The sequence below is a fragment of the Mchenga conophoros genome, linkage group LG7 (assembly GCF_057382185.1).
Source record: "Mchenga conophoros isolate Kocher_MC1m ecotype Shallow Benthic linkage group LG7, M_conophoros_male_GT1.1, whole genome shotgun sequence".
In the NCBI taxonomy this organism is placed as follows: Eukaryota; Metazoa; Chordata; class Actinopteri; order Cichliformes; family Cichlidae; genus Mchenga; species Mchenga conophoros.
Genome location: NC_140532.1, coordinates 1135377 through 1160052, shown reverse-complemented (window position 1 = coordinate 1160052; position 24676 = coordinate 1135377). Strand labels below are relative to the sequence as shown.

General features: G+C 48.3%; 1 protein-coding gene across 3 annotated transcripts in view; it reads left to right on the top strand.

The window, feature by feature from the left end:
- The window catches only part of znf423 (zinc finger protein 423), a 130482-nt gene that overhangs the window by 37750 nt on the left and 68056 nt on the right, over nucleotides 1-24676 (top strand). For all 3 annotated transcript variants that reach the window (XM_085281412.1, XM_085281410.1, XM_085281411.1), the window contains exons 4-7: nucleotides 23414-23591; nucleotides 24012-24136; nucleotides 24359-24440; nucleotides 24517-24592. In XM_085281412.1, coding sequence (XP_085137538.1) covers nucleotides 23414-23591; nucleotides 24012-24136; nucleotides 24359-24440; nucleotides 24517-24592 — 461 coding nt within the window. The remainder of the gene's footprint in view (nucleotides 1-23413; nucleotides 23592-24011; nucleotides 24137-24358; nucleotides 24441-24516; nucleotides 24593-24676) is intronic.

Here is a 24676-nt window from a genome sequence, read left to right as displayed (position 1 = left end):
AACTCAAAAGTTGAAGACCCCTTCCTTTACATGTCCATGTCAGTTCACAGACACACAGAGTGCACACTCAGATCATCACAGGGCCAGCAGCTCAGAGCTGCTGTCGGAGCACGGGATGTGGCCTGTGATTTCAGCAGAGGAGTCTGGGGAGGGCTACATGTTGCTGAGTGAGAAAGCTGAGGGAGGAAGGGGGGAGGGTGAGAGGTAGCGCAGTCGAAAGAAATGAAATGAAATAAAAAAACATGTTTTTCCCCGGAGAAAGAGCGGTTGAGATTGCACAGTAATCCCACGGCTCGGTGGGATGTGTGCGGGGTTTTGTGCATGTGGGTTACTCCGTGTTGGTGTGTCATCGTGTGTAAAGCTGTACATGTTTATTTGTCTTATGTGTGCGTACACGTGAGCATGCAGAAGGGAGTACGTATGAAGTTCGTGGTGGGACCACAGCTCTGTGGTTATTATTGAGGAGAAGGCTAAATGAAGAATAAAGAGTCCTTTTGAATTCTCTGGTGGAGGCCCGGGGGAGTCGAAGCATGGACTCACACACGCACACACATATGAAGCAAAGACTGCTGGGAATAAACAAACGCCACTCTGAATCTGCATGAGTGAGGTAATGTGTTCGTGCATTCTGAAGTTTGATGTAGTTTGATGTTTGTCTCTGAGCAGAAACCAAGCGACTCAGATATCGGCCATGTTGGTTGAGGGTGACCGATGGGACCATCTTGCCAGGAGTAGCTAGCTATGATGCTAGCTCGCTGTTAGCTTTGAATCAGCATGGGAAAAAGTTACTGAGAGGTGACGCTATGTGACAGAAAAAAGAAAAAGCTCAAAACACAGAAGACTAAATCCAAAATTGGCTTTTCAGTATTAATCTCCCGTTCACCCCAAAATATTGTTGAGAAATTATGGGATACGTGACATAGCTCCTCATTAACCCTGAACACTCTTGATAGAGGGTTTCATGTCTTGTAGGAATAAAATTTTAGCTTTAGTGGACTTTGTGTTGAAGTTCATAACCAGGAAAAGAAAAACTCAAATTTAAAGAAGATTTTTAAAAAATCAGCCATAGTCCTGCAAATTTCTCAAAGCATTTACATTCTTGGTAAAACTCTTATTACTGTATTTCCTCAAATAAAACATTTACAGAATTAAATGTTGGGTCTCCCAAAACGAACGGTCACTATAAACATTTAAAGGCCTCGCCTACACGTCATCAAATTTGACTTTTCTACCTCTGGACTCTTCGATGTTTCACAAAATGTTGTGTTTAAAAAAACAAAAACAAAGGTTTTCTACTCATTAACATGCAGCAGATTTTTACTCTGAAATGGTAACAGGAAGTGGTGAGTTTGCATAGTAGGGATAACGCATTAGCTTTAGCATGGCACATAACCTGAAATAAGGCCTCCCTCCATTACTACTCTGTTGTTCTTATGTGAAGTCCTTTTACCCTGTGCAATAGACGTAAATGAAAACTTAGGCCACTATTTAATGATGTCATCCTCCCACAAATCCAAACTCACTCTGTTCTGTCTGCTGCGTCTCTAAATCTCTGTCACATAATATTTAAACTTTTCAGATTTTAGTGCCAGTCTCAGTTACATTAGTTATATTTTCAGTATCAGTTACTGAGGATTATTTTGTCGACATTTGTGAGTCTCGATTTGTAGCTTGAGAGCAGTGGTTAGTTAGTCCTGAGTTCTCCACACACACACACACACACACACACACACACACACACTGGTATCTGTAATGCTAACTATACTTTTGTTGCAAATGGGTCCCAGGTTAGCAGCTAGCTGCTGCTGTAACACTGAATGGGTCCCAGGTGCGAGAGTGAAGCACCAAGTAATTCAGTGCCACTCTAGCAGAAGGCCTATAAAGAGGCGCCATTAATTTGAGTGGAAATTGGACAAACACACACGCGCGCACACAGTGGCACAGATCAATGACACATAAATGTGTATTCACCCACTCAAACACGCACATACCCACAGACCCCACACATCTGGTCAGTGTAATGCCACATTAATGTGCATGAGCCTGATAGCTCAGCTGGTTGTGTGTGTGTGTGATAGAGATTACGTGCCTCGATTACAATAGTGTTGTTATTCTGTTCCACTGCAGCATTAAGCTTCTGTGACGGCTCTGCTGTTTGAATTGTGAATAAGATGCGTGTGTGTGCTTCTTCCAGCGTGCCCTGTAATCAAATGGTTAACGCACACGTAGTTGTACTGACGTCGTTAATGCTCAGTTTGTCACATTTGTGTAACACCGTTTTATTTAAGTGCACGGTGCTGCTTTATATTCTCAACTCTCCCACACGCCTTAGTGGCTCTGGGTGAGCTGACTGGCCGCGGTGTATACAGCGTGTGATATTTTTATGTGTGATGTGTGTCTGCTGCTTTTAGTGCATGTGTGTGTGCAGTACGGTGCGAGAGGGACAGACTGAGAGCGTGAGCCGGGGGAGTGTTGATGGGTCTCGGTAGGAGTCAGAATGTGGAGCAGAGGCTCCCCGAGGAGAAGAGGAGCAGAAAAAAAGCCTCCTACAGATCAAATGGAGAACATTCTCTGGCCTTCCTCTGCCACATGAACACACAGACACAAGCAGACACCCACATCCTATTAAGGAAACCCAAAAGCTGTCTCGCAGGCCGCAGCATTCCAGGATCAGTCAGTGTGATGTGTTTAGAGATTCAAATGGCTACGAAGGCCACTGTCTGTTACGATACATGGCACACACACACAGATCTGCGCGTACACTCACCCACAGTCAACAACGTCCACACTCATGCTAGGTGTGAGTGAGAAGTGCAAGAGGAGAGATTGTTAAAGATGCCAGTAAAAAGCACTTGAGGGAGGAAGTGTTGGGAAGGTAGGCTCCAAGTCAACGAGGGAGCTGTCAGTCAAGGCGGGGGGTGGAAACTGCCGTTGTCAGTGACAAATAGCAAGTCATTAACCCAGCGAGTGGCTGGGTGCGACGGTGTGGGTGGAAAATGGTGAATGTGTGCATCCGTGCAGGAAGAGAGCGGGATACTGCGCATATTCGTTCTGAAGGTATTTGTGAGGTCTGTGGTAATTGAGCGCATACAGCTGCACTCTGGTCTATTCTTTTTCCTCTCTCAGCGGGAGAGAGCACAGATTTCCAGGGAGCCTGTCTAGCTGGGAGGGAGCAGGAGATAAAGAAGGAAATAAGGGAGGAAAAGAAGAGAATTGGGAGGGAGTCGCGGGGGACCGAATGAAGACAGGTGAAGAGGAGGGTGGAGCGTGGAGGCCAAACTCGGTGGAGGGGTAAGGGAAGAAGAGGAGAAGCACACGGAGCAGGGGGGAGAGCGTGTCTGTTGGCGCGTGGGCCCTTGGGTGGCTGGTTTGCCTCCCGTGGGACGTCTTCCCACAACTAAGCTCTCACCGTCTGTCGCCACCCGCTGTCACAAACGCACACGCAGAGGCGCACACGCACCTCGCCGCGTCTGTCGTCGGGATAGCAGCTGAGACCTGCGAGGCCGAGGCTCTTATTAAAACCACCGATCACAGATAGGAGGGGTGTAAGGTAAAATTACAGACCGGCGCTCGCTGGGACGACACTTCCTGTCCAGTAGCTGCTGTTGGCTGACAAAACAAATAAAAATAATGTGCTTTTCCCCTTTTTCTCGCCTCCTGTCTTTTACTCGTCCCTCCCGTTCTTCGCCATGTGCCCCCCTTCTCTCTTTCTGCCCCACTGCCCCCTTCTTCCCTCCCTCCTTTCCTTCCCTCTGTGTGTCTGTACCCGGGGGTGGCCCGAAGATTCCTGTGCTAAGCCCTTGGCATACATACAAGTGCACAGCGCACACACAGACACAGCTGGCTGCCGCTCAGGTTTTCCAGGGAGAGAGCAGGAGCCCGGCACCAGAGGAGAGGGGGATGGAGGGAGGAGAGCGGCAGAAGCAGAAAGGGGGGAGGTGTGAGGGGCTGCAACATGCAGAGAGGGAGAGGGAGGGATAGCAGGGAGGGGGTGAGACGGAGAAGGGTTGTTGTGAAGTCATTTTTCATCACAGGGTTCGTTTTTCACCGCAGAGTTCTCCCACTCTCTACATCGCTCTATTTCTCTTTATCTGTCCTCTCCTCCTCCCGTTCCCCTCCCTTGATCCCACTTTGTCTCTCTTTATCTTCCCTTTTTCCGCTTTTTCCCTCACCTCTCTCCCTCGCTCTCTCCCTCTTGCCTAAACTCTTTGCGTCCTCTCTCTGCCTCCGTCTCTCTCTCTTTCAGCCTACTTTCTCCTTTATGAAATATGGATGGGAGCAGTTTTGGGCGCGCTGAGAGGTTTGCAGTCGGAGGGAGGGAGGGATGGAACTTGGGAACTGGCAAGGGAAGGAGGGAGGGAGGGAGGGAGGGAGAGAGGGATGGAGCTCGTGTCTCAGCAGACATGCCTTGTGCATGCACCTAAACACCTCACTGAGCAATCTGTCAACATGTCAGCAACACATGTTTGGTAAAAAAGAGAGAGAGCGGTTGGAAGGAGAGAGGAGAAGAAGAAAAAATCTCTCCCCCTCCAGTGGGAGTAATGGCTCCCACCAGGGCTCTGGAAATGCTTTGAATTCAGCAGATTTCTATTGCGGGGTCCTCCCCCGGGGGCGTCTTTTTACAATGCCTGCATCTCAGAAATTTGAGCCCGAGGACCCCTGGGGGCTTCCTTTCATAATGCCTGAAAATGTAGGGTTATATTGTGTGCTCTTCCCCATGGGGCTTTTATTAATACCTGTATTCACTGCCACTGGAAATTACACAGGCGGCGCTGCAGGGGCCCTCGCTCGCTCCAGGAAGGGAGAAAGACTCTGCGGGGACGTTTTCTCTCTTCCCCTCTCTCTTTTCTTCCCTTCGTTTCCCCCCTTTCCCCCCTCTTCCTCCTCCCCCTCCCTCTCCTCCTACTTTGACTCTCTTCCCTTTTTTCTTACTTAATGCAAGAGTGAAAAAGAAGAATTTGCCAAAGGACACGAGAAAGTGTGTTGTGTGTGTGTTGGCACCAGCTCACCCTCTTGTATTCACAGCCCTACTTTGCTCCGAGGAAAAGAAACACTCGATTAAAAATGTAACTTCCTTCTTCTTCCCCTCTTCTGTCTCTCTCATCTCTCCTCTCTGTCTGTCCTTGTGTGACTGTCTGTAGATCTTGCAGAGAGTAAATATTTGTGTGTGTGTGTAAAATGGAAATGCTTAAATCCATAGTCCAGCGCCTCTGATTTTGCATGGAAATTGAGACGAGCGCTTCTGTCTCCGAACGTTCATTAGAATTCTTCAGCCAAAGGCTTTGCAGCTTCTCTCTGAGTGTCTCCGTGCGTTTATTGATCAAATATTTACACAGCAACATTATAGAAATATACATTTACATATCTCTGAATAAATAACGTCTGTTGGCTCTCCGCAGTCGAGGCAGTTTAGCTTTCCCCGTGTCTTTTTCATTCTCGAGCGTCTGCTAACCCTGCCCTAACCCCTTTAAACAGGAGTGTTGGACATGCTGTCGCACAAAGATGTACTGCGGAGCTAAGTCGTACGTCAGATGCTCTTAACTCACAGAGATGCTGCTGTCCTGAGTATGACTCTCAGATCTTTGTTACAAGACAAACTTGAAAGCAAGGCAGTGATTGGCTGTCACTCCCACGGGAAAGGCCCACAGGTAGATGCTACGGTTGGTGTGGGTGTGACTTTTGGAGGTAACTGTTGCAGCAGTATGTTAAACTGTGTAACTGGACCCCCCATTGGCGACAGCAGGCTCAGTTGAAACATTCGCACCACTACTTGAGCTGGCTTACGTTCGTTCCTTTCTTGGTGGTGATGATATCTCCACACGCTGCTGTGGATATGAACCAGGCAGTAAATATATGAGGCTGCTCCCTCGTTCACACAGCAGGAACTCTGCATGTTTGATTTGGCAGATTTTCCTGACGTGACCTCTGAGGGATCGGTGAATGTGTAACCCAAAATTAGACATAACACAAAACACCTCACCCAGAAATACTAACCTGGTGCATTATGGAGCTGGTTCCCCTTTGTGATGGCGCTGCTACACAAAATTGCATGAAATCAATGTTTCGTTGGCCAAACTTTGACTGTTTCCACGTTCTCAGTGTGGAGGTGAGACAAAAACACGAGTGTGTGATTGATTTTATTTTTCCTCTGGAGCACAGCTGAGGGTTTAGAAGCGCGTTGTGTGTTTGTTTGTGTGTAATCATGTTTTGGTTTGGAAAGCAGGTACCTGACATGATCCACGCATGTGTTTACTGTGTGGCAGTATCTCCATGTTTTCATGTGTGGATGTTAGGATAGAGTTGTCACGGGGCTGTGTGTGAGGGGGATGTCGGGATAATGAGGAACAGGCCGTTCCACTGGATCCAGGACCCCCCCTCCTGCTGACACCTGGAACCTTTTTGCTCGGCTCCCTCGCTGCTGCTTCTTTCTCTCTTCCCAAGAGCCCACAGCTCCCGTCACTCTCCCCACTTTTGCTTATTTCCCTTTATTTGACCATTTTGTCCTGTGTCTCCTCTCCTCTCTCCTGTCCTCAGTCTTTCTTAGAGCACACAGACCGCAGTGTCTCGCTGCTTTCCTTCCTTCCTCCCTCCCTCCCTCCCTACTTGCCGTCCCTCCCTGCTGAGTTCTCAAACTCTAAACTGACCACATCCCTTCCTTTCACCCTGTCTCCCTTCCCCCCACAAGCCTCCTCCATTCTCTCCCCATCATCCCTGTTCCCCGTGGAGCTGGCCCCAATGCTCTGATCCCTTCCTCCATGCCCCCAACCTCCCCACTGTGCCCTCCCAACACACACACGCACACACTCGCGCACACACACATCCACCCTGTGGTGACTGGCCCCACAGCAGCCCCTGTCTCCCTCCCTCCCTCCCTCTGTTTTTCCACTCTTTCTTTCACTTTTTCCCCACCTCCGTCTCCCACACCCTGTTTGATGCTTTACATTTGTTATGCACTTCACTGAAGCTGTTTTTCTCCACTTGGTACTTTGAAGGCAGGAGTTCGCTGCATTGTTCAAGTCCTCATTCAGGTTTCACACCTATGTGTGCACTTTTACTCTTTCTAAATGAGGGCAGGGTTTTATTGGTGGCTTTTGAATGATGGCTTTACAGATTGTTTAATTTTTTTTGAATGTGCAGCTGAAAAAACCCTTGTGTAACCTTAAGCCCCGCCCTCTGTCAGAATGACTGATTAGACCAGCATCCTGGGGCACCTGTGTGTCGTCCGACACTGGACCACCGTCCGTACTGACCCCCGTCTTTGGATCATTTACATTTGTGGCTAAATTTTCACACATTTACGTGTAAACTGGAACCTGACTGAGACCACGTCCACACTAATGCGTTGTTCTCCCCGAGGGAAAACGCAGCGTTTTGGAAACGCTCTCGAAAACTAATACATTTGAAGACGGTGCCTTCGCGTCGCAGTGTGGACAGCGAAAACGATGACGCATGTTAGTCATGTGATGCAGTCATGTGACCAATTAAACAAAGATAGCGGAGGGCATTATACAGCAGTTGTTTTGTTTGAGTTTAATATCAGTCTGCACGCGCTCCAGAGAGCTTTTCTTCAAATTCTTTAATTCTCACTCGCTTTTGCAACTTTGTACTTTTGTGTTACTCGCAGCAACAACTCCACCTCATTGTGAGTCCATTTAACAAACTCGGTGCTTTTCCTCGACATTCTGCCGCGACGTTTCAAAGAGCCGGAAAGTAAATAAGCGGCAGACAGAAATGAGGCAGGTCGAATCTTCTTGCATTTCACGCATGCGCAGGACTGGAACGTCAGCGTTTTCGGCCTTTTCAATGTGGACGCACAACTCTGTGAAAACAACAGCCTGAATGACAGAGGCAAACAACAACAGTTTGAGTCACCTGTGGTGAGTTTGGTGGCTTTGCTAAGGACAGGTGTCACCCGAGGGACAGTGCTGTGATACTTACAGTTAGTAACAGTTGTAAAAAGAGCTTACTGTGGCTAATGAGCTAATGGTTTCCATTAACACCACTCTCTAATATTTTTCTTTAACTGGAGAGTCGTAGTGATTGCAGGTGTACTTTGCTGTTGAACTTGGGTTATTTGTACCCGTTGGTCTTATTGTGGACCGAAAAACACCAAATCTGTGCATCTCTGATTCTTTTTCCAGATAGGAAAAACTGCAGACGTGGTCCCACGTCACTTAGACGGAGCGGACCTTCGGCCTCCACCTGCACTTCTCCTTCCTTACCTGGAATACCCGACTCTAAGCTTTTAGAAAGGTTTACGCAGCCTGCACTGTGACAGCTTACTCAGTATATTACAAAAATGGCCTATTTACATTTTATCTCTTTTTCTGTTGTTATAATGAATTACTTCAGCCTTGCCCTCGTGTTTCTTACCTTGATCTAACACTATGCAGGAAATCTGAACACATAGTATGCTAAGTTTAATACAAAGGTACACCCAGCTGTGCAGGCACACACACACACACACACACACACACACACACACACACACACACACACACACACACACACACAGAGTTTCAGTCACAGACAGTGGTGGCAAAGGGCAGTGTACCACAGGGAGAGGGCCCATAATAGTTTTAACCCAGTGCTCAGGTGTGACTCGCCTTTGTCCAGCCAAATGTCAGAGAAAAGCAAAACTCCGGGGAGAGGGCTGGGGCTGTAGGATGGGGGTGTAGCAGAGTGCAGAGGAGCCTGAGAGAATGGACGCGCAGAGAAAGGAGCGAGCACGGACGCGTCTTATACGGAGCTAAAGATTTCACTAACAGAGCGGTCAGGCGGAGTCTGTTTGTCTCCTCAAACCAACCGAGTGTTGTGTCCACCGAGCGAGCTGCTGTTTCTGCCAGGCTTTCCGTCTGGGCCCCCGGTTATGTGGGGGCTGGGAGCCATGCTCCACTCTCTCCACGCCTCAAGGCCTCCCTGGGGGGGGGAGGACCAACTCTGCCAACCTCGCGCTCCGTTTCCCCCACCTCAACACTGAGCACACAGACGCTGACGTCAGCTGCTCTGGGCCTTCTCCCCTGGGTGCTACCAGAACCCTTTGTTTCCCTCCCTCCTCTCCATCTTTCCTTCCACCCCTCCTCACTTCTCTCCTTGTCCTTTGTCCCTAGAAATAGCTGTCCTGCTTAGTGCCTGATTGGAATTCACTTCACTTTGAGAAGTCACAGGGAGAGCCATTGTCAAGTGTGTGTTTGTGTGTGTGTACTCATGGCGATCATGAGGGCATGCATATTTCTTGTACATGTTTTGTGCGGCTTGTGCAGGTAAGCGATTTGTTGCTGTGTGTCAGGAAGGAAATGAGCTGCAGCTGCAGTGAAAGGTGTTTGTAAAGGAAAGAGTTTATATCTCGACATCGAAGCGTTTCGTTAATTCTCAGTGAAGGAGCTGCCTCGTTATCACGACCGCCGGTTTAGACAGAAACGTAAAGAACAATCTGGTGTTTTGATACTTGCAGGCTCTTGACGGTTGCACGCCTTCAGGTTTGTCTCTGCGTGTGGTTGTTGCAGGTTCATTCATGGTTATTTGGCATCTCAAATAAACCAGTTTCCAGATGCAGCTGATTATTAAAATGTCTAATTGTGTAACCCTTTTACTGGTAGCTTTAATGAACTCAGTGAAAGACATCATGCTTCGATGTGACACACACACGTTTCTCTAATACCTTCTCCACAGTGATGTGCTTTAACAGTTGTAAGGCAGCATGTTGTGTGCAGGCTTTCCTTGCGTGTGTGTTTGTGTGTTCATGCGTGCTTCTGCTCCCAGCATGGATTCTAGAATCGGGGTTAAGGAACAAGAGAATTCCTCCTTCGTATTCCCTCTTTCCTCTCCCCTCGTCTCCAGCTCTGCTTCCATCTTTGTCTCTACCTCAACCCTGCAAGTGGGATGTCTTAAAATATTAACCAATCTGCTCTTCATTTCTCAAATATGGTAGAAAACACACTGCTAAATAAGTCAGGAGACAGGCCTGCCGGGAAGCGCAGAAGAAGGGGGCACTCGACTAAACAACAAAACAACACAAACAACAACAACAAGGAAAGATGGAGGCAGAAAGAGCTCTTACACTGGATTAGCCAGTTGCCGTGGTTATTGCCTCTGTCGATCTTTCTTTTTCTCGGGCGGGCGCTCGACTTTTTTCGACTCTAATGAGACCAGCTTGATTGGAGCATTACTCTGCACTCCAGCGGCTCAGTGGCCGACCGAGGCCTTCCTGTGCTGCTGGCCGGGGGCCGGAGGGAGCGCCCGGCGTGAGTAAGATGCACCGTTACGTGGGCCCGCTTCCATCCTGTGTTCCCCGCTCCTGTTTCCTGGGATTGTGTTGAGGCTAGGGCTGATTTTGAAGGGGGATATGGGGGAACGGGTGGTGGATATTTCTCCCCCTTGTAGGCTGCCAAGCCGTGCGGTCTGCGAACGAGCAGATAAAATTGTGTGTGTGTGCGAATGTGAGTCAAAAACTGCTAAGGCTTGTGTACAGAGATTTGTGTGCGCCCGTGTTTTGAGCGTATGTGGGTATTTGGTGTGCGTATTGGGGAGTTTGTCCTCGGAGAATAGTGTGTGCGGTGGTGGTGGTGGGGTGTAGTGACAGCTGCAGAGGGGGGCCGGGGGGGCTTACTGCTTGCTGGCTGATAAGGGGGGCTTCACATCAGAGACATGACGAGAAGACTAATAATTCTGCAGCACAACACGCACAGACACACACACCAACACACCCAGGCTCATAGAAGAGAAGCAGTGTGAGGGAAAAGTTAAGGAAAGCTAGATAGTGCTGTGGGAGTGTGTGTGTGTGTGTGTGTGTGTGGATTAACACTGCTGCCTGACAGAATAGGAATCAGAAAGATTTGGATGTTTAAAGGTGCTTTTAAACATCACATTGACTCTTAGGTGTGGGACACGATGCAGGAGTGAACTGCAGTACTTGTGAAACACCGTCACAGTCACTTATTCCAACATCTGCAGGTGGGACTTATTTAAAAGAGAGAGAGGTGCAAACTGAGAGGAAATTAATCAAATTAACTGACGATTTGACCTGCTTTTGGGGCGTTTTTGTTACACTGATATAAACATAGAGATAATCCTTGTTGTGCATTTTCACCCCTATTAAAGAACAGATAATCCTCCTGATTTTTGGGAAAAGGGACTGGTTGGTGTAGCGTGCCTTTGCTTTATACAACATGTCTCATTCACGCTTCATCAGAGGGTAGCTGGGTCTGCAGACTGGGATCGAACCACAAACCTTCCAGTTAGCAGGTGACCTCGTGAGCTACAGCCTTAAGATTACAAACAGGCATGTCCCGCTTTTGTTCACTTTACATGATACTAGTTGTTCTGTGTGGTAATGCTATGTAAGCTTTGTATACAACACTTTTGTGGAATTACAGCCTGACCTCACTTCACACTGTAATACAGGTTTTTATGCTGAATTCCAGTCTCTAGTTGTCATGTCTACTGAGATATTATGACATGAATATGTGGAGATTTAGCTGCGTATAATCATAAGCACAGGTGTAATACTGCACAACATCAGAGCCACGACGTGCAGCACAAGCTGCAGTAAGAAGCGATGCTAAATATATTCACAACAGCTGTCTGGTCTTTTGAAAGAGTGTCCAGTTCTCAGCAGGTTCAGAATGAATCCACCCTGCTAGTGCTGGGCGACATGACGATATATATCGTGCGAATGACAGAAAAGTGTCTATTGTGCCATTTGTCTTCTATCGTTTCTAACCTAATTTTACAAATTGTTACATAAAATATATCATTAACCCTTTAAAGCCGGTCGGAGTGGGCACGCTCCATTTTGTGTGACTATTTTTAAATCCTTGTAGAACTGGAACCGTGTAAGCTAGCGCAATAATTTTTTAAGCATGTGAAACCGGAGGAGTTGTACTTACATCTTATGCCATCAGCTTGTCCTCGGCCATGGTTTCTTTCCACATAAAGCTTTGCAAAAACTGCATAAAAAGCACTTGCAGCAAGAAAAACATAATATTCCAGAAACACGCTTTGCCATCCAATCAGCTGTTCGTAACACTTCCTACATTGGAATAGACGTCAGCGCGAACGATCGCATGTCCGCCATTACCTGCTGGAAACCGGAAGTGACGTTCTGTCTGCAGCTTATTTATTTTCCAGCTCTATGAAACGTCTTTGAGTTTGCGAGGACCGCTCTCACGGCGGCCAGTAGTTGGCGGAGGAAGAGGTGGGCGAAGAGGAATCCCCCGTCATCTGGCCCGAGCAACGATAGCATGTTCTCCATGAGCTCGAGCGCGGTACCGCCACCCAAGCCTGACAGGTTGAGGAGCTTTTCGGCTCGTTCAGCGTCGGAGAGGGCATAGCGCCGAAGAAGCAGCTCTTTAAGGGCGGCGTATTTTGTGCAACTTTTTTGTATTCACAGTTTTGAGGGATAAACCTCTTAAATTTCTCTAACTAGAAATATATGTAAAAAAAACAAAACAAAAACAATTTTCAATTTTTTGTAGTTTATTGCACTTTTTTGCAATTTATGTAGTTACTTTGGACTTAATGCAGACATATTATTAAAATTTGGGCTATAACGGTTACATTGATATATAGCAACTTGAAATGCTCACACAAATGGCACTACAGCATGTAAAAAATATAATCTGGCAGACTTGGTTCTATGGCAGGTCTTAAAGGGTTAAATAGCCTGTGGCAAATGTATTAGTGTTGTCTTCTCACTATACATACTCTTAACTTTATGCAAGAGAAAATAAAGTATAAAAAAAAGATATTTTTGGCAAAGAAACTCCATCTTGTGGTTTTGCGACATGGTGCTGCTTTACGTGCACCCGGATTTGCGATATGCTTTACGGTAACTCAAAACGATGGACGTGCGACAGGTTGCAGTTTCATGCCCGGACATGCAACAGGCAGAGACAGGCAGCCCAAGAAGAAGCACTTTTACCAAAAGAGGGGGTACGTCTGTGATTTGGTGACATTTTAGGTTCAACAGCACCAACACGGAGCAGAAGACGCCCATTTGCAAGCTATGCTATAAAACTATTCCAGGACCCGATGGCAACACAACAAATCTCTTCTATCACCTACAGAAGGTCCAGGAAAAAGAATACTCAAGAATCCAGAAAATTTGAGCTAAACCAAGCTGTGGAACGACGGGAGCAAGTTGGGAAAAGAAAAACTATACCAGCTGAAGATACAGCAGCCTTTCACACGAGGCCCTTATGAGAAAACGTCCCAGCGGCATAAACAAATCACAGGCGCCGTCTCGCGTTGCATTTGCAAAGGCATGGCCCTGTTTATGTAGTTGAGAAGGACGGCTTTCGTGACCTCGTCAAAGTCCTTGATCCGAGGTACGTTATGCCCGGTCGTAAGCACTTCAGTAAAGTCAAGTTGCCTCGCTTATATGATGCATGCTGGGCCAAAGTAGAGCAGGATGTTTGCAGTGTCGTGCATTAAGCCTTGGCTGCTGAGCTGTGGACGAGCAGAGATACGCAGCCCTACATGAGCGTAACAAAGACGCCGCGCTCGCTGTTTACAGACTGCGGACTTTCCAGATGACCGCAGGTCAGGTGGTATATCGTGATATATATCGTTATCGTGATATAAAATAATTCATATCATGATAAATATTTTTCCCATATCGCCCAGCACTACACCCTTCTTTTGTTTCCAGTAACTGTAATTATGTGACTGATTATTTGGCTGTAATAATCACACGTCCTTGGGATTTCTTTGATTTTTCTATGTGCTAAATCATGCTGAAAACAGCTGATCAGAGCTGATTTACACACTGTGGTTTTAGCTGTGTGCCACCGTGTACCAGTACTGCTCCGAGTACCGCTCTGTTACTCACCTTTGCGTCTCACATACTCAGTTTTTCCCATTAAATCTGTTCCATTAGTGAAATATGTGTTTTTTCTCTCTTCTTTTTTGACGTAATAAAAGCCCCACCAGCCCTTAATTATGCATATTTTAGTAATACAATCCAAGTTAACGGTTCAAACATTAGTACATAATAAAGCTCCCGAGGCTTTGCTTTTAATTTAATTCGTTCGTTTAAATTAATTTTTGGGGCATGCTTGTGCTTTTAGCTTGCTGCTCTGCAGAGGGGAGGGGGTGGAAATGAGAGAGAGTGAGAGAAAGGAGTGAGAGGGGGCGAGAACGTCGACATCAGGGTTTGCTCAGGGAGATCAATCTGTTACAGGTGTTTGTGCTGGATGGAGGCGCTGGCTGATGCATGATGGGAAAGGAGTTTACTAACCAACTGAACGCAGATGAAATTTTATCAGCTGTGTTTGAATGTTTGCATCGAACAAAACAACCGTCACAGAAATGAAGGAATGCAGAGTGACAGCGAGAAAGGACGGGCTGGTTGTGAGGAGCTGGAGACGAATCACGGAGGAGCGGGAGGAATACAGGGGCTGGGATAGAGGTGGGCATACAAGGGGCCCCTCGAAAGGCATGAGAGCACAATGAAGCCCAGTCAGTCAAAGGGCCAGTTCCATTTCTCTGCTCTCACCCCTCTATTAGACTGTGTGAGTGTGTGTGTGTGTGTGAGTGTGTGTGTGTGTGAGTGTGTGAGTGTGTGTGTGTGTGTGTGTGCGTGTGTGTGTGTGAGTGTGTGTGTGCGAGTGTGTGAGTGTGTGTGTGTGCGTGTGTGTGTGTGTGTGTGTGCGAGTGTGTGTGTGTGTGTGTGTGTGTGCGTGTGTGTGTGTGTGCGAGTGTGTGAGTGTGTGAGTGTGAGTGTGTGTGTGTGCGTGTGTGTGTGTGTGCGAGTGTGTGTGTGTGTGTGTGTGTGTGTGTGTGTGTGTGTGTGTGTGTGCGAGTGTGTGTGTGTGTGTGTGTGTGTGTGTGTGTGTGTGTGCGCGTGTGTGTGTGTGTGTGAGTGTGTGTGTGTGAGAGAGAGAGAGACATAGAAAAAGAATGTGTGCTCATGTTTGACTTTGCTGTGCCTGTGTGTCCATGTGCAAATGTTCAGCTGCAGGTCTATAGCTGTGCGTGTGCATGTGCACACGTGTGTGTGTGTGTGTGTGTGTGTGTGTGTGTTTGAAGCCAGTGTGGTACTGTACAATAGTTTGGGTCCCAGAGCGATCTGCTTTTCTGCTGCACAGACCAACCAGTCAGTGGTCTCCATTGATCTGCACCCCTTCACCACAGACACTCCCACCCACTGTGTGTGTGCGCGCACGTGCGTGTGTGTGTGCGCGCATGTGTGTGTGCACATCCCATTTTCTCCTATGAGCAGCCACATGCACGTGTACTTATGTTTCATACCACACCTTTGTGATAGTTGTGACCTGAAGCTTTTTGTGAAACGATGTTTGTATCTGTTCTTCAAAGTGTTTGCATATCTCAGGGTTTGTGCAGTTTTGTGTGTCTGTGTGTGCGCCTTTCCTTTTCCTGTTGGGCGGACACAGCAGAGAGCAGAAAGTAGAGAGGTGTGTGGAAGAGAGCAATTTACCCTCAAAACCCTCCTTCATTCCACAGCCACGCTTGCACACACACACGCACACGAACACACACACACGCGCGGCTCAGCTTGGCGGATGTAGGTTGTAATTACGGGACCCCCCGGCCTCCGTCTTTCTGTCTTTCCCCGACTTTGCCCTGCCGACCTCTCCCCCCCTTTGATCTGTTTCATGTCACCATTCACACACACATTTACACACCTCACTCTCTCCCTCACTCACACACACACTTTCTTCCCAACACTACCTTCTGTGTGTGCGTGCCTCCGTGTGTGTCTGAGCGCTGCTTTTTGTTGCAGCCAGCGTGTGGTCGTTAATTCACACAGGAGCCTCTTTTCTGGACGTTTGTTCTGAGAGCTTCTTCACCACCGCTCTGAACCTTTATCCTGGTTTCATCCTTTCTGATCTCTGTAAAACCACATCTGCACGTCGAATGTAAAGAATGTTGGTACAGTTTGTGTTTGTAGTCTGTTCGTTGTCAGAGAAAAGTTAACTAGTTTAAATATCACATGAATCAATGACTTTTGAGTATTTTAAGGATCAGTCTCTCTGTTGTGTGTCTGCCTCCTGGTGCCCCCCCACCCCCCGTGTCACCTTTTTCCTCCCTTCTGCTCGTCCTCGACCCTCAGCTTGTCGTCTTCTCTTTCTCGAGGGACAGAGAGGTTTAATAGACGAGTAATTATTCTCCAGCACTCGCGCTCTGTTCAGGTGAAACCACAGAGATGAGGCGACCAGCTGTATTTCTGTGTGCGCCCACATATTCTACACATATCAGAGAGAGGTGGGTCATGTTGGCGACTGCTGTCAGGCCTCACATCTACACCAGCTCTGAATGAAACACATTAGATTAAATGTCTTCGGGTGAGAAGCTTGCGTTGCCTCTCTCGGTACCATTTTATCTCCCTGTTTGAAGCAGAGATGCTGTAATCATTTGGTCAGAATCACAATCAGGACGTCCGGGTGGGTGAAAACAGTCACATAAAACACGTTGCAGTTAATGTCTGCTCAGTTGTCTTTGTTGTTTTGGTTTGCTCGTCTTTAGTCGTTGGCTGCATGTGTTTGTGCATATTTATGCACATCACTCGGTCGTGTACGTGTCTGTCCCAGTGTGTATTCTCTGTTTCTCCTGCCGTCTGTGCCACTAATCCCTGAGTGTGTCAGTAATGGCAGGTCCAGGTGTTCTGCTCTGCTCTGCTCCCCCCTCGGGGACTCCTCTTCAGTGTGTGTGTGTGCGTCTCTCATGGGGGGGTTTAAGAGTTGCGAGTAGGGGGCTGTCCAGGATCCCATTTTCCAGAAGGGGAGCGCTGGGCTGGCAGTACCCGCCTCTCACAGCTTGCTCTCGGGTTTCCCCTGGGCACAAGACCACCCCCCCTCTGCTGTTGCCCCCCCGGGACGTCAGGAGCCTCTCTGTCTCTTTATCCCTCATTTTTCCTGCTCTCTCCTCTGATCCCTCACTTGGAAGCCTCAGTTACTTTGCTCTAGATGGAGAGGCTTGTAAACACTGCGTGCATGTGTATTTGTGTTACATATAGAGAGATGAGTGTGTTTGTTTACCTGAGTCTATGTGTGTAACTGTGTTTGAGTTTTCAACGGCAAGCTCCAGCTGCCTGCATCACTTATTTATAGGTCCCACGTACGCGTAGGCGAATGTGGGCGGACCTGTGTGTGTGTGTGTGTGTGTGTGTGTGTGTGTGTTGTTGATACATCAGTCACATCCATTTATAGCAGATGCAGTTTGTTTAAAATGATGAATGCACACATGATCCTGTGTGTGGTTCTCACTAAACACTAATTATCCGTTATTATTCACAAGGCAACACTAACGATGCTTTGAAATATAACTTGGCTCCTCGTATAACTGTGCGTATTATTGCAGTTATGTGGGTGTTTCAGTAAATGTCCAAGAGCCTCCTTGTGTGTGTGTGTGTGTGTGTGTGTGTGTGTGTGTGTGTGTGTGTGTGTGTGTGTGTGTGTGTGTGTTTGTGTGTGTGTGTGTGTGTGTGTGTGTGTGTGTGTGTGTGACTCAGGTGAATGTGTTTCTAGGTTAGTGAGCGGTCTGCCAGTCCACCAAACCTCATTCTTATAAATAGATGATATGGCCGCCGGCATGCACACAATGGGATCACACCACTCTGTGTGTGTGTGTGTGTCTTCATGAAAACACGTGCATATGTTGTGTATGTGTGCGTTGGCACGGTGTTGTTGTTTGTCTAACACTCTGCCTGACAGCTGGTTCTCATTTCTGAGTGAACAAACAGCAGACGAGATGGACGGAGGGACGAGGAGCTCGCCGCACGGGGAACGCAGCCGCCGACTCTCCCGGTTTAGGTGCCTCGCTCGGCGTTTTCGACTGAGAGTTGATGAAGTAAATATGCAAAGGGAAACGGGGCACGGTGAGATTAAAGGAGAAGGAGTCTGAAGATGGAGAGGATACAAAAAAAGAGGGAAGTGTGGTTAAGAGGAAGCAGATGTGAGACCTCCTCTGCCACATGCTGCGTGGGAGAGACAGACCAGACGTTGCGTGTACCTCTTTATGTACGCGGCTTTTTTCCATCACTTTATTGGCTTCTTGATTGCCATCAAAGACGATGTTTCCAAGCACGCTGTATTTGTGGCGCTGCTGGTCGTATCGATGGCAGTAATGTCACAGGTTCTTACTCTGATAGCCCCTAAAATGCGCTCGCATACATTTTGAAAGCTCATTCAGCAGCTGAACCACAGAGCTGAGCGCGTTAATCCTCACATACTTCTTTATGTGCATTTCAGTATTTGTTTGTATGACCTGCGCTGACCTTGTCTTAGATTGTTGAGCTGCTCTGTGTGTGTGTAATGCACTATTTGATATTTGTGTAGCGTTTTTTATGCTGTATACTCGGGGCAAACTTGTCATCTGCCAGCCCGCTGTCCACCCACCCCCATCCTTAGCCCCCTGCCCCTAACCTTCTGCCCTCAAACACACTTGCACACACACACAAACACACACTGCCCATATGGAGCAGTTGGCGCCCAAAAGCGTCCAAAGCAGCCGGACCCATTCCCAGGGCAGGAGGTGAGGGTCCCCGTCGCCTGCTTAGAGCGTGTGAATGCATGTGTTTCTGTGCGTGTCCATCCGTCGTGTTCTCGCGGGCTTGAGCCCCGGACAGACTGCCGCAGCGTCCTCTCTGTCTGTCCACGCTGTCTGTCCTCTCTGTCTGTCCACGCTGTCTGTCCTCGCTGTCTGTCCACGCTGTCTGTCCTCGCTGTAGCTCGTGCGCGTATCCATTTGTGTGCGTTTTTCCCGACAGACTGCGTCCCGTGTGAGCTGCGAGGACAGCAGCAGAGGACTGTGGGTCCTCGGAGCGTAGGCCAGGGATGCAGCCGGGTCCGCATATGTGTAAACCGCTTCACCAGTTGAGTGTGTGTGTGTGTGGGGGGGTGCATGCTCAAGAGAAAGAGTCAGAAGCTGGTCATGATTTTATCTGCGGTACTCGCTGGTTATGAAAATAAGACGAAGCATTGTTAGTTTCACTCCAACAATCTGACTGGTCAAAGTAAAAGTCCTACTGTGCAAATCTCGATGCATGGCAACCAGTCAGCTAAGCACAGCTGACTGGTTGCCATGTCAACTCGCATGCTAATCACAGAGCCAGGTAGGGATCTTTCTTCTATTGTCTTGTTTGGCTGTGCCGATTGGCTAGTGCAGCATGTGGGACAAAGCGTCCGATTATTGCTGCACGTTAAAGCTCGTACGTTACTGTCAAGTCACGACTGCGACTCCACGTCCAACATCACAGCCAAACAAAGTAATAAGCAGCCTCCCTCAGTAAATGCGATCAAGCCTGCTTTTTCGGAGCAAAACACACAAATTGTGCAATTTATTAGTGAAATGTAATCGTCAGGTGTATGCTGCGGCCCGTCGAAATGATTTTCAACATGGGTCTGAGACGATGCTGTTATTTTAAGCTGCAGGATGTTGTTCACGTGAACGAAGGGTGCACGAATGATGACACGTTTCTCATCATTATTAGTTTCAGGTTGGCCATTCTTGTATTTTGCTCGTTTGTGTTGTTGTGTTTGCACATCTCTGTTGCTTGTGGGGCTCGCACACAAGAATTTCACTCGCATGTGCTGTGCCAGTGTGCCTGCACATGTGATGTGACAATAAAAGTGATTTGATTTGATTTGATCAAACTTACTTCAGTGTGGGATTTTGAGTCAGGCTTTAATTGTGTTTGTGTGCATATGTGAGATGGTCAGAGCCAGAATGAGTGTGTGCTGGGCTGCCCAGAGTGAGCCAAGGGTGGAAGTTGTTTTTCTGCCCCCTGTGGTGAGTGTGTGTGCACGCCTGGGGCAGCCTGGGGCCATCGGAGGGGGCCTAGGGAGCGGATGGAGGCAGGATGAAGAGGGAGAGAGGGATGGAGGGATAAGGTCAGCGGGGGTCTTGTGGGGTAAAGGTGCAGGTCTGGGCTGATGGCCAGCCTCAAAGGTGGAGTGGAGAGTTGGACTGGGAGGAACTGGGCCGTAAGGAAGAGAGGGGGAGAACAAGTCTGTACCTGGGATGCTTGGAATAGCAGCCCTGTCCGACTTTCTCTCATCCACTCATGCAAAATTAGAATTAAAGAGAATATTCGACCATACCAGCTCACTGGTGTCCTTCACTCCAATTTATGCTTTTTTATTTGAATAATATTTTATTCTGACAGCTAATTGGGAGGTTAACCTAACAGATGACTTTTTTATTCATTGATAATATCACTTCAGTATCTTAGGCAGTTTCAGCTTTCGTAGCAGCCTTGGGACCTGAAAGCCTTTTGCTGCTACCAGCTGAGCGTCTTTGATTCAAACATCAAAGACGTATAAAAGAGCGAAAGCGTGACGTACATGGATTGTATTTCCATTTCAGGCATTTAGCCGACATCGTTATCCGGGGCTAGCTAAATGAACCCGAGTTGTTCTTGGCTGTCAGCTCATTGACTCATTTCATCAGTCGCTGCACCGCAGCCACACATGCGATATTTCAGATGTACCTGCTGGTTTTTATTTTTAGGGTTTCCAGTAATTATCGGCAGCTCTAATCGTTGCATACGAAGACCTCGACGTCTCCAAAGTTTCTTTTAAATTTAGATTTTGCGGCTTTGATCAGATTTCTCTGTGTGTGTGACAGTTATGACAAACTTGCTGAATTTGGATGGGGGAGGCAGGAACATAAAGTCGATCAGCGTGTGTGTCTCTTCATTACAGCGTTTCACCGAGGCTGCGTCCTCCACACGTTGCCGCGCTGTCTAGCCTATTAGAGAGACACGCGGGGAGTGTGGGTGTGTTGTTTGCATGTGTCTGTTTGTGCGCTCGTCTGTCATTTCAGGTAGACTCGGGCGGTCCGTTAACTTTCTGTCTGCTCTTTTCCATCTTTTAGTGCACACCCATAGGTCCTCTCCTCTCCTCGTTTTCGTCTCCTCTTTCATCCCACCATCTTTTCTCTCTCTTTTGGAGTTCAGAGTCCGTCCATCTGGAACATCCTCCCCCGCCTTCTCTCCCTCGGTCCCGTCCAGGCCGAGACACGGGGGTGAAGGCCAACACCAGTAGGGGAGGAACGGTGGGAGAGATGGAGGGACAGAGGGAGAGATGTCAGTGCTATAATGAGTAACAACATGAAAGGTGACGGAGGGAGGGAGTGGAAGAGAGATGAAGACGGAAGAGGAGAGGGACTGCTGAGGACAGAGGGAGGGAGGAAGAATAGAGGGAATGGATGGGAAAGGAGAAGACTGCAGAGTGAGAGATAAAGCGGAGCGGAGCGGTTGGGGCCCCGTGGTCGCTCCGCTCGTTCGTTTTCATTCGCCAGAGAAGAACAGAGAGGAGGAGGAGGAGACGGGGGCAGGAACAGCGTGTGTCGGCGTCCGCCTGTTTCTCTTATTTTTTCTCCTTCAACACTTTCTCTACTCCCCCCACCCCATCCGTCCTCCTCATCTCGCCTCCTCTCGAGGTTTCTTCTCTAATTTAACTTTTCATTGAAATTTTCTTCGCCCCCCCTCCCCATCCTCCAGTTTCTCCCAGTTTGCCACGCGGCCTTGTCTTGCCAGGTCCCCTCGTGGCCGACTGACAAAGGCGCCGTTAAAAAGCCGTGTGATCCTCCATTTTAGCGCCAGCCACGCTAGTCAGAGGATTAGGGCTCTTTAATGACGCTAATCTCTCCTCCCCTTCTTTCGCGACACCCCCCCCTCAAAAAGTGATTTCACCCTCTTGCTCGAACTAAATCTCCGCGGTGCAATCTCCCCTCCTGTCTCTGTTCAGCCACTTTCCCACCTCAGAAGCGTTACCACTGACTGACTCATACATGCCTTTAATGACCAGCGTGCGTCCACACAGACTTTTCTTTTGAAGGGGTGGCTGGGGGTTATTTACTTCCTTTTTGCCACTTTTCTCACACGGCTGTAAGGTGGCGAGCACACACTCACTCCTTTTCTTTATCTCCACCCGAGTCGTGTTTGACAGAGAATGAGTGAGACGGCGTCAGTAAGCGTTCTGAGTCCTGTGTCCTGTGGAGTGACAGCAGAGCCTTAAATACGGTTGTCTGTTGATGTCCGTGGAGGCTGAACTTCAGTGACACATGAAGAACTTTTTTGTCACAGTAGCAGTTATTGGGGGTTTTGCCCCCCATCATGAGACCGTGAGTTCCACTCAGTCCATTATACTGGTTCTGGTCCATTTGGAGAATCTCCCACTCATGAATCTGTCACACTAAGTAATCCCAGAATCTAAGTCTCACAGAATCCTATTTGCTCATCGCCGTGCCGACATTTACCCCACGGTCGATTCATCACACTGTTTCCACTCCCTCTCAGTGAGACACAATCCACAGCAGAGCCGCCACACACACATTGTAGATGGTTGGTGCGTGTGCACATGTGCGTGCGGGCATGTGCGTGTGTGTGTGTGTGTGCACGCATGTGGATGCGTGTGCATGTGTGTGTCCATGCGTGCATGTGGATGCGTGTGCACGTGTGGGTGTGTGTGCACATGTGCGTGCGTGCATGTGCGTGCGTGCATGTGTGTGTGCTGGGAGAGATTTGTGTAACGCACACAGGGCGTCGGGCTGCAGAAATATTGCGCTCGTAGTGAATCTTGGCACAAATGTCTTCTCTGTGATTGGTTGCTGGCCCAGTTGATAAAGCCGTCAGATAAAAGCAAAGACAACAACGTCTCCTTTCCTCTCTGATCTCCTCGCTCCTTTACATTTTTCAGGCAAATGCTAAATAGCCACGCTGTGCTCCGTCGCAGAGCGCACAAAGAGAAACAGAACAATATCAAGCATTATTCAGCCCTCTCTTTTGTCGCCTCAAATCCATTCTGAAGTGTCTATTAAAGGAGTCGTGGCCTTTTTGTCGCCTCTGTGCCAGACTGCACAGGAGGGAGAAAGAAGGAGAGCGAGGGAGGAAAACAGGAAAAGAGCAGTGCATAATCTCCTATGTATGACAGATAAAGGGAGTGAATATCGCCATCTTTCCGCTCTGCTCTCCACATCATCTAATCGCTTTTGCGACGTTTCAATCTGCCAAGGCCCTAATGAAAATATGATGAGGCGGATCTATGGTCCTCGGGGACAGACGGAGGTACGGGGGAGGAGGGAGGCGAGGAGAAGGAGGGAACGAGGGAGAACGAAGGGAGAGAAAATACACTCTGTCCTTATTTCTGGGCTCCTTCGGGGATACGTAGTTCTTGGAGCTTTCTATTTAGATGTTGCTGATGCCCGAGCGGCTCTGGTTCTCTCTCTACCTTCAGTTTCGTTCCATCCTCCTGTTTTCGTCTTTGTATTTGTATGTTTTTACCTTCCGCAGACTCTTTCTCCCCCTTTTGCCTTCCAAGAAAGGTGAAAGTGTTGTTTCCCCGCTGTTTCTGATGGGGTTAGTTTTTACTCGCTGATCTGCAGCTGTGATTTTAAAAAAGGGGGGCGCAGTTACTCCTTGTAAACTTTCTGTGTCTCCCTGTCTCAGACGGTGATGATGACCCAGCAGGTTTATCCTGGGTGCCTTCCTCGCCCTCCAGTAAGGATGTGGCATCGCCTTCGCAGATACCCGATGGCTGCTGTGACCTTGGCATGGCCACTGGCGGCGAGGAGGAGGGAGGAGCGGGCCTGCCGTACCCGTGCCAGTTCTGTGACAAGTCCTTCAGGTACCACGTTCAGATTTTTGGCTTCGGAAACGTCTGCAGGTAGTAGAAGGAAACGGTAACACGTTCAGATGCATCTCCATGCTTATGAAAATCAGCGTGCATTCTCAGTATCGCCATGGTAACACACGGACCACTAAGGCAAACAGTAAAGGGAGTGAGGTGAATGCGTTTCTCACTCACCTCTCGGGGGACTGAGTCAAGAACCATTTTAAGAACAGCTGTCACGCACACACCGTCATCATCATCATCATCCTCTGTATTACCCACTCTGTCCTCGCTAGCGTCCTTTTCCAACCAACGCTTTGTAAAGACGGTTCGTAGATGTCTGATACATCCAGTTACTTTGACACGGTGCTTTTGTTAAATCACTGTAAGTGTTGCTGCAATAACACAATAAACGTTGTTGCTGGTCTCTCTCAGCCGCCTGAGCTACTTGAAGCGACACGAGCAGATCCACAGCGACAAGCTGCCTTTCAAGTGCACCTTCTGCAGCCGTCTGTTTAAACACAAGCGGAGCCGAGACCGCCACGTCAAGCTCCACACAGGTACGTCCGGACATCTCGCCTGAGACGAGCTGCTGGCCAGCGTTTCAGTTCTCCGGCACGTCTTCTATCCCTGTTTTTAATCCTACATGTCAGGATTGTCTGAGAACTACAAACTATGATGTTTGTGAAGTTGTTATTCGATGAAGCAGAGAGGAAGGAAAACTGTAGGTCTAGTTTCTGCTTTAACATCATCAGTGAAGCTTTTGCCTTTCAATGATTCAGGAGATAAGAAGTACAGCTGTCAGGAGTGTGAGGCTGCTTTCTCTCGCTCTGATCACCTAAAGATCCACCTGAAGACGCACAGGTAACTGCTTCTGAACCTGTCAGCACAATAAAGCGCTCAGAATCGGTGCTGATTCTTGTTTCAATGCCCCGCCCAGCTCCAGCAAACCGTTTAAGTGCAGTGTGTGTAAGCGTGGCTTTTCCTCCACCTCGTCGCTGCAGAGCCACATGCAGGTAAGTGTTACCTGTGGCACTGACCATGAGGTGCACTGCACGACTGCATGCGAGTATTGTTCCTGCACGTGCGTCCTCGCGTCT